The 9,904-nt window shown below is 50.1% G+C and overlaps 2 protein-coding genes across 2 annotated transcripts; one reads left to right on the plus strand and one right to left on the minus strand.

Annotated features, from left to right (window-relative positions):
* Window positions 1-212: 212 nt before the first annotated feature.
* Window positions 213-2,861, plus strand: LOC127310488 (nuclear intron maturase 2, mitochondrial). The gene has a single exon (XM_051341162.2). The coding sequence runs from the start codon at window positions 333-335 to the stop codon at window positions 2,565-2,567; it is 2,235 nt and encodes a 744-aa protein (XP_051197122.1). The 5' UTR covers window positions 213-332; the 3' UTR covers window positions 2,568-2,861.
* Window positions 2,862-7,482: 4,621 nt separating this feature from the next.
* Window positions 7,483-8,926, minus strand: LOC127310511 (uncharacterized). Its single transcript, XM_051341182.2, has one exon. It carries the CDS (start codon window positions 8,653-8,655, stop codon window positions 7,780-7,782), a length of 876 nt encoding a protein of 291 aa, XP_051197142.1. The 5' UTR covers window positions 8,656-8,926; the 3' UTR covers window positions 7,483-7,779.
* Window positions 8,927-9,904: the final 978 nt, after the last annotated feature.

Below are 9,904 nucleotides of genomic sequence, written 5' to 3' on the forward strand. Positions count from 1 at the left end.
ATTCTAATTAAATTTCGGATAATCCATATCCGCATGCAATTTGCTATACCGAGTTTACGTGATGCCTGAGCTTATTCTTTTAGTGGAGCCTGAGTTTTGTTAATTCAGAGCTTTCTTGTTTCAGTGTGTCTCGGGCATCAGTTTGCTAGGTCCTATGATACTCGGAAGCCCATTGGGCTGTCACAGGTAGCGTGGCCGAAGCCCTCCTACCTCGCCGCGCCGCCGTGGCCGCCTCCGCTACCACCGTCCACTTCCCCAGCCAAAACCCAGGACGTCGGCGGCCTGCGCGACGCCAGGGTTTTGGCCATCCGCCCCGCCTCCGCCTCCGCCCGATGCCTCCACCTCGCCGCGCGCTCCTCTCCTCCCTCCTCCGCCTCCGCGCCTGCTCCTCCCTTGCCTACCACCCACCGCGACCACCACCGCCTTCCCCGCGCCGCCACCAGTTCGTCGCCGACCCCAACGCCGCCGCCGCCGCCACCACTGCTCGAACCGGCCTCGGCCTCGGCGTCGGAAGCAACCCCTTGGACCCGGCGCAGCTCCTCCGCGACGACCCAGTCTCCATCACCGCGTCGCTGTGGGTCTCCTCCTTCCGCGCCGCCGCACCGGGAGGCGGCGACGCGGCGCCGCCGCCGCCTCCGCCGCCCTCGCTCGCGCCCTTCCTCACGCGCCTCGAGCTCTGGGTGCTCGCCTACCAGAAGGCCTACGCCGACGAGACGGGCTCCTACCTGCCCCGCTCCTCCATCCCGGCCTCCACGCTCGCCTCCATCCTCACGCTCCGCAACGCCGTCATCGACGCCCGCTTCCGCTTCGGGAACCGCCTCACCCCCTACCTCCAGTCCCCGCGCGCCGCCGCCTCCCCGGACCCCAGCACGCTCTCCAAGCGCAAGCTCCGCGCCCTGCTCACCACCCCGGGCCCGGCCCCCTTCCAGGACCGCGTCGTGCAGGAGCTGCTCCTGCTGCTGCTCGAGCCCGTCTACGAGGCGCGCTTCTCGCCCAAGTCCTTCGCCTTCCGCCCCGGCCGGTCCCCGCACGCCGCGCTCCGAAGCATCCGCCGGACCTGGGCGCCCTACCTCTGGTACATCAGGGGGGATCTGTCCCCGCTGCTCGACTCCCCTGACCCTGCGCTCGTCGTCGGCGCGCTCATCCGTGATGTGCGCGACAAGAAGGTTGTCGATTTGGTCCGCTCCGCGCTGCTTACTCCAGTGGTGACTGCAAGGCCGGGTGATGATGATGCATCGAAGAAGAAGAAGAAGAGGAAGTACCAGAAAAAGAAGGTGCTGCCGGAAGGGGAGCCCAAGCCTGACCCCTACTGGCTGCAGACCTTCTTTGGGTTTGCACCGGAGGAGGCGCTGACCCAGCCGGATTGGGGACATTGTGGGGTGCTCAGCCCGTTGCTCGCCAATGTGTGCCTGGATGAGTTTGATAAATGGATGGACGAGAAGATCAAGGAGTTTTACAAGCCGTCCAAGTCGGATGTCGTGGGAGGGGACGACGGCATCGAGCAGGGGAATACATCGTGGCCGGAGTTCGTTCCCACGAGCGGGCCTGACAAAACAAGGAAGGTGGACTACATCCGCTTCGGTGGGCATTTCTTGATTGGGGTTAGGGGCCCTAGAGCCGACGCTGCAGTCATCCGGAAGCAGCTCATTGAGTTCTGTGACCAGCGGTTCAGGATCAAGCTTGACAATGAGAGCCTCCCCATTGAGCACATCACTAAAGGGATCATGTTCCTTGATCATGTCCTGTGTCGTCGTGTTGTGTACCCAACCCTACGTTACACAGCCACTGGAGGCAAGATCATTAGTGAGAAGGGGGTTGGTACTCTGCTCTCGGTTACAGCCAGTTTGAAGCAGTGCATCAGGCAGTTCCGGAAGCTAGAGTTCTTGAAGGGAGATCGTGAACCAGACCCACAGCCATGCTTCCGGATGTTCCATGCCACACAGGCTCACACTAACTCACAGATGAATAAGCTTTTGATGACGATGGCAGAATGGTATCGCTACGCTGATAACCGCAAAAAGGTTGTCAACTTTTGCTCTTACATCATAAGGGGGTCCTTGGCAAAGTTATATGCTGCCAAGTATAAGCTGCGGTCAAGAGCAAAGGTTTATAAGATTGCATCAAGGAATCTTAGTCGACCATTGAAGGATAAGAAAGGGCAGTCACCAGAATACACCAATTTGCTGAGAATGGGTCTTGTGGACTCAGTTGATGGACTTCAGTATACAAGGATGTCGATGGTTCCTGACCCCGACTATACACCATTACCAAGTGGATGGCGCCCAGACCATGAGAAGTTTCTGATGGAGTATATACAGCTCACAGATCCACAGACATTGGAAGAGCAACGAAGCTGCATTAGAGAGGAAGGGCTTATAACGCCACAGGACCAAATTTCAATGCTCGTATGGAGCTACAAGAAAAATGCTGCTTTACTACCTTCTTCAAAAGAAAGTGATGTCCAAGGATCCATAGAAGACCCTGGTTCAGATACAGATGAATTGAATAACAGTGAGCTAGGGCATGGCAGCAATCAGGGTTTTGCACAACCTGCTGAAATGTCATGAGTGTCGATAATTTCTGTAAAATCGCCAAGGATTAGTGAACATGAAAGTTGGTTGGTGCCTTTGAATTTACAAGAGACCAACTCACTGATGGACTGCATAGAGTGATACAAATGTGTAATATTGTTCTGTAGAATTTCTAGCATTATGCTGGCTGGTTCATAACTATCTAGCTAGATGGTTACTTACTACTACTCAAGGACATGACATATTGTCTGGTTGTATCCTTCCAAACCATTTCTTAATGCTCAGTGCATGGTGCACGAACATGAACTTCAGCGTTTCAACTCGGGATCATTTTGGTGCCAAACAGTGCATATGCTGCAAGTGACCAGCTGCTCGTCATCGTGCATGTCTTTTAGTAAGACTTTATCAAGCCAATTTATTCAAAGTTATATATGAATTAATTGGATACACATTCTGTTAGAGCACCCTACTTGTCCAAACAGTCATCTATATAATCTCATGTCAAATACAGAGCTCGCTGAGGTTACTACTAAAGGATAATAAATTTTCTTAGCCTTTTGGAAGCTTGTTCATGTTAACTTGTTTCCCTGTTTTAGTAAGGTAGCTTACTTGATGGGCATTGCAGTGTGTGAACCATATTATAATGGTGGAAAACCCTACATTGCTCGCATATTTTATGTGTATTTTTTTGTTCAATTTGTGCCTATATATGTACTACTTGCTTGTGTTTTTGAGAAATTTGTCAACAGTAAGCTGCTAGTTTAAACTTTGCTAGTCAGATGTACTGTTTCCTAAGCTGTCCCAAAATCTTTATGTTTAAGTTTATTGATTTTTTCCTAGCTTTCCTTGGACACTTGTAGTATGCAGTGCATAATCTTGAAGAAAACAGAATTAGCCTCCAGTTAAGATCGTTGTTAATGTAGTACATAAACTTAACATAGGCAGCATCATTTGCATCGGTAAAACAATGGGCAAGTTTCTGACATAGATTTTGGCATTGTTTTCTTGTATATCCTTACATATGTTGGATTGTGTAAATACTCGCGTTGCAAGGTATGTGCTAATCCTGCAAAATACTCATGTTCCAAAATAATTTAAGTTTTTGTTTTGTCCTAGGTCAAACGTCTCTAAGTTTGACCATATTTACAGAAATATATGTTAATATCTACAACATCAATCAATATGGTAAGAAAATATACTTTATAATGAATCCGATGAAACTTAATTAGTGGTCTAGATGTTTATATATTTTTCTATAAACTTAGTCAAACTACTTTATGTTTGGACAAAACTAGAACTTCAATTACTTTTGAACGTATTTCCTCCTAAAAGAATTACCCCTCTGCTGTTGGGTTGTTGGTGGGCTGTTGTTTGTAGTCTGAGCATTGGAAACAACTGCAAAAAACATTGTTTCATCACTATTTAGAGTAGTCTGTTACAATTTTAACTTATTCGATTTCACATCCTTCATTTCCTCTCGTTTTGATTGCAAAGATTGTTTAGGGTTCTTGTATCTTATGCAGTCTGGAACTACATTGGGCCTTTCTTGATACTTCAAACTTGCTCTATAATATAATTGGAAGAGAGCAAGAGAGAAGAGAAGTGGAAGTTAAAGCAAAGGATCTTGAACAAGTAATGCTAAAGCTTCTTCTTTATGGTATGTCTAATATTTAGGATATTCGTCCAGACCCTTGTTGCATTCTATCGCCTGTCTCCTTGTCTACGACCTGCATGAATAATCCTCTGATGAATTCTATAAATAGTCCAAGACTACGTCCTTAGAAGTTCGATTATCTGTTGTTATTCTCAAAAGAAGGTCTACTAGTATTTTGTGATCCGGGGTATATGGTTGGGAAAGCATGTTTGTGGTAGTTTACTTTTTCTATATGGCATAATAGTCCTTCTGCTCCAGTTTTCTTCAGATATCAATCTTTAGTATCATGTAGGCAAACTGAAACGCCAGAGCGAGTCAATCAAGCTTTAGACCCCCTAACCCCATTTCTTGTTTCCTATTTACAGGCATTTGTAAATGAGTTTGATTAGTAGGCGTTGACTATTTTCATGCAGGGTATCATGGAGTTAAATTTTGATTACTCTTTTTCATGGAAATTATGTCTTGTTTATAATTCTCTTCTGTCGTATTTAAATTCTACGCTACAGAAGACTGGTGCCTGCATGCCATTGCTTGTGCTTCCTGTTGCTGTTTCCAGTTGGTTTTCTATGATTCTTTTTGTAGCAAAGTATCCTAGTGCTGTATCAAAATCTGTCTAACATCGATCTTGTGAGTGCCTTTCAGATCTAAATGGAAGTATGGATCTCGACGCGAAACATGGGTCCCATAGAGCACCCTGAGTTATGCCAATCATTTAGCACCGCTACCCTTCTGTTGTGCCAATGGATATGGTAGACATCATTTTGTTTCCCACTAAAGGAAGCACTTGTGAGACCTGACCCACAGGCCCAAGCCTATCAGGTATGTCCCAATTAAGAGACCTGTTGTAGCTTTTCACAATTGTTTTTGTTTAGTCCCTATAAAAATCATCTTGATATAGGTCAACGAATCTGGACCTGATTCCCAAATATTACACAGCTGTGTCGTGCTGTTCATGGTTACAAGTTCTGTGATGGATGTCTTGTATTTGTCTAAATTTGGATGTATCTAGGCACACAGTAAACTCTTGGCAGCAACGCAAACTGAAACCCATAGGCCATTGCTAGTCAGCACCTGGTCTGAACTGTGTTTCACTGCTAGTACTTTTAGTTGGAATCAGGACACTCGGCTGCCTAGGCTCACCTATGTAGACCGCCAGGCGTCTGCTTAACTCAACACTAGTCGGAGACTAGACACCATCACCCGCCTGCCTAGCAACTACCACTTAGAACGCTAATCAGATGCATATTATGTGTTGCCTAAATCAGAAGGAAAGCTTACCACTTAAATCTTTTACATTTGGAGAAGGAATTTTAGTTTGGACTGCGAGTGGTGGGACACCTAGATTGATTCTTTATAATGTTGAAGAATCAAGTTTGCAACCTAACAAAGGAGCAAGTGACAACATCAAGATGCTGCACCCCTTTGACTAACTATACCATGACTCCGAGCAGAGCTTTCGACAGTTGGCAATCTGCTTGCTTGAGCATCTACTGTCGTCACTGTCGAACCGCCACTGATAGATTAGCTTGTAGTCCCCCTAAAATTTGGTATCTGACAATCACCAACTAGGAATTCTGGCCCCGCACTTTGGCGTGTGTATGAAGGGTGGTTCCCCTGTGTGGAAAGATGGCAATCAGCAGCTATAATATATTCTTTTTTGACACGACAAGGTGGCTGCCTCTTGTATTTATACTTCATTATTTCGTAGTGATCTTTTAGACGAATGATTTTCACACTTGGTAGCCTGTAAAATGGAGCGACCTCCATTTCCCAGCATGCCATCGAGCACCAGCCACTAGCGATTGTTTCGCAGTAGGCCCTCTCCTGCTCGATGGAAGTTTCTTTCAGCGCCCAAAAGCTGAGCACTTACCTGTTTTGCCCAGTGCACACTGTCTGCATAGTTGACTTATATGCCAATACTAATAAAAGAAAAATAAAAGCCTAACGAGATCAGCAAGTTGCTGGGCATTTCCCACTGATTTCTTGAGGGCGATGTTTCCTGGACAGGGTGTAGAAAATACGTTATGCACTTTACGCGTCTGTTTTTAAATATGATTCGTGTTCGTCAGAGACAGTGCCTAAATGTCTATGACCGGGTCATCTTTTGCTTTCAGATGCTGGCAAATCTTTGGTCGTCTATTTGTTTAGGGTGAATCAGCCATCACTGTCCATGTGTCCATAGACTGAAGGAAAGCAGCATCTTAACCTAACCTCAGGTCATGCATATTATAGAGCTCATCGAAGAAGGGTATGATTTTGGTCCAAATTTTGTTTTTTTGCTTGAACTTATTACGCCTTGCTGGTAGCCACGCTTGTTGTTTTGTCTGGATCTACTTTTAACTCCTTGCTGGTAGTGTTATCATAGCACTTGAATCGACGATGTGATGGCTAGGCTGGATTGTGGTGGCTAGGACAGCCGTCTCTTTTTACTGGAGGGGTGACAGTAGTTTTGTGATGAGTATTTTGGGTCCATTTCTCGGACCTAGTTCACAGACTCTGTTGCCTCGATTCATCAACGATGCCACAGCGTGCTCCGCGGGCTCTTTTTGGCATGGTTTGTTCGATCAAAAAAGGCGTGGGAATTTGCACTCGTGGTCACACGGAAAGACTAGAAAGGGACGCGCGCTTTGTGGTGTTTTGTGCTGCGTGGAGTAGAACGTAGTAGTATCTGCGAGCATGGTTGTAGCCAGGGGCGCCACGTCGAGGAGGCAAGGGAAATCGGGTTCTTTTTGTTTGTGTTATGTGAATACTATGATCATGGCAATTGGGCGCTGTGCCGTGCGGCCAACGCGAGGCATTGATCTCCAGTTGCTTTCTTTTTCGTCCTGTTTATGCTCATGATGATCGCACCGCCGGCAACGCATGCGCGCTCATTCATCATCCTCTCGAGCTCCTAAAGCTTGATGCCATCTCAATTCCCAATGGCCAATGGCCAGGACAACTCTCCCTTCCTGACACTAAAATTTAGAGGAGTGGCAACCAAACCATTTCCTGCTTAACATTGACACAGGATGACATCCACGTCGGAGGCACAAGTTGCTACATGTCTGATGCACAACTGACACAAGCATTGCCAGGGAGAAGCTTCTTTGTCTTGCTCATAAACTAATCAATGTCGCTGGCAGTGTACACGTTGCTCATCGCCCAAGAATTCGAAACATTTTTTTTTTGAAACGGGGAATTCGAAACATTAAGACATAGCAGGATGCAGAGCACCACGAGTTCTCGAAGCAATAGAGGTGCACGTAGACAGATTGAATGGGGAGCAGAGAGGAACAAAATTGAAGTCGTAGGTCAGAAGTCAGCGATCAAACGTTCAAACAAAAGTAATAATGAGCTGAGCTGAGCTGGTCGTAATTGACACAAGCTAGCTGAGCTGAGCTGTGCGCCGCTCCCATTCACACAAGAAATCAAAATAACAAAACGAGCCTTTAATTTTTGTCTATCTCCGAGTAGTGACAAGCGTAGCATCATCGTCGTCGCCGTCGCCGACGACGAGATCAGCCGAAAAGGTCAATTTTGCGGAGGGGACACGGCTAATTCTGACGGAGAAAAGAGGAGGAGCGATTTGCCGGCCGGCGGGAGCGGCGGAAGTCATCGGAACCTGCCCATGTCGGCGAGCTTCCGGGAGGTGTTGCGATCGAACGACGTGGCGCCGCCGGCCGACATGTGCCGCCGGTGGCTCTCGCCCTGGGACGACGCGTCCGACGGCTGGCAGCGCCGGCGTCCGCCGGAGCTGGGGCGGACGAGCGGGCTGAGGCACACCGCGAACCCCGAGATCCCGTCGCCGCTGGCGGCCGATCCGCCGGGCCTGCCGCGGCGGTGCTGCTGGTGGTGGTGGTGCCTGGCCGGGGACGGCGAGGGGAACCACCAGCTGCTGCTGGTGCTGCCCACGGGCGACCCGGGCTCCTCGTCCAGCGGCCGCGGCAGCGACGACGCCGACGCGTCCGGCGGCGGCCTCCGCTTGCGGCGCACTATGGCCGACAGCCACGAGGTGGACCGCCGTGGAGGGTCGTCCTCCTCCTTCCTGCTGCGATCCTCATCCACCACCACCTTCTGCCGCCGCCCGGCCCCGAAGAGCGCCGCGAGGAAGGACCGCCGCCGGTGGGCGGACTTGTTGCGGTCGCCCCCGCCGGGCTCGTCGTCCGCGGCGCGCGTGGAGGGCCCGACCTGCGGCGTGCTGAAGAAGAGGAGCTCGGGCCGGTGGCCGTGGCCGTGGCGGGACGAGGCGTACGCGCAGGCGTCGGAGCGCCGGTGCTGCTGCTGCTGCGGGTGCGGGGCGGTCGCTGCGTACGGCGACGCGGAGCGGCCGCGCGTGGGCGAGCTGGCCTGGCTGCTGGCGCCGCTGCTGCTGCAGGCGGCGGTGGCGCCGGCCCGGTCGCGCTCGGCGGCGAGCACGAGCAGGCGGTCCCGGAGGCAGGGCGCGCAGACGCCGACCGCGTTCGCGTACGGGTGGAGCTTGCACTTCATCGAATCCTCCTTGCTGTCCGTTGCAGGCTGATCAGCGGCCGCGCATCGCCGTTTGTCGGGCGGCAGATCCGGGGAGGCGGGAGCGGGGCGGTGGTGGTTGGCCTGGCTGGCGTTTGGATTGTGCTGTGGCGACTGGCGAGGCTTTGAAGCGGAGAGGGAGCTGGTCTGCTGGAGCGTGTGCGCGCTGCCGCTTGGATTTTGGCCGGGGCTGGGTTGGTTCGGTTGTGTCGCTCGCTGGGTGTGGAGGGGAGTGGTTGGTCGATGCCGTAATGGTGGACGGATGGATGGATTTATTCGGGATCGGTGGGAAACGCTGCGGCCCGCACCCTGGGTCTATTCTAGCCACCGCGTCGGTCGGTCGGTACTGCTTCGCTGCTCACTGTTTCCCGAATCCCGATCCACTCACCCTGTGCCTGCGTGTGGTCGTAAACTACTGTAGTCGGTTAAAAGATACTACGGAGTAGTATACTTTCCTCTCGGAATAATGGAAAATAGTGCGAGCCGATTAAAAAACGCGTACTTACTAACCAACATCTAGATGCAAGAGTAGAAAGACCAGTAAAGCTACGAAAACGACCTTGTGTCTTTTTTTTTTTGCGAGAAATTCAACCGAGCATCTAGAGCAGAGCAAAGAACCCTTAAAAATAAAAATAAATGGGTGATTTATTTTTCGAAAATGATACAATTTCCCCGGAGGATCAAGCCTCCAGGTCGGTCTCTCTCGACCCGTCTCCCACTTTCTTATCCTATTTTCTCTCTTTTAAATGAGTTTATACGCATTTCAAACTGTTAAAAATTCTGACCGAAAATGCCCCGCGCGCATCCTGTTTTATGTGCTCTCAAAGTCATTTCATGAAAAATCGGGTTTTTTGTGTCAGCTGTAAAAAAGACAATATTTGGTCTTAGAAAAATATTTTCGAGAAACAATTTTTTTTGTTTTTTCGCGCAGTATACAAAAAGATGTTGGGTTTTCGCGAAACAAAGTTGTAGACCAGTGCTCCTCCATTGCCGCTCTCCATCCCTCCCCCATGCTCCTCCGCCGCCTACCTCTAGGGAAAGACCTCCTGCCAAGGATGTTGGTGTGAAGCTCGTCCTCTACCGCGCCAAGCTGCTCGAAAGACGACAAGGAATATGGTAACGGGTATGGGCTAGCCTGGTCCATCACCAGCCGGATTCGCTACCGGCCATCCCGGGCGGCGAGATCAGAGGTCAAAATCAAGGTTAGTTTTTTTGCAGATTTTCAATGTTG

Source organism: Lolium perenne, chromosome 1, assembly GCF_019359855.2.
Source record: "Lolium perenne isolate Kyuss_39 chromosome 1, Kyuss_2.0, whole genome shotgun sequence".
Classification (NCBI taxonomy): Eukaryota; Viridiplantae; Streptophyta; class Magnoliopsida; order Poales; family Poaceae; genus Lolium; species Lolium perenne.

Coding starts and splice junctions, on each gene's coding strand:
- LOC127310488 (XM_051341162.2), top strand. CDS start 333: ATGCCTCCACCTCGCCGCGCGCTCCTCTCCTCCCTCCTCCGCCTCCGC.
- LOC127310511 (XM_051341182.2), bottom strand. CDS start 8,655: ATGAAGTGCAAGCTCCACCCGTACGCGAACGCGGTCGGCGTCTGCGCG.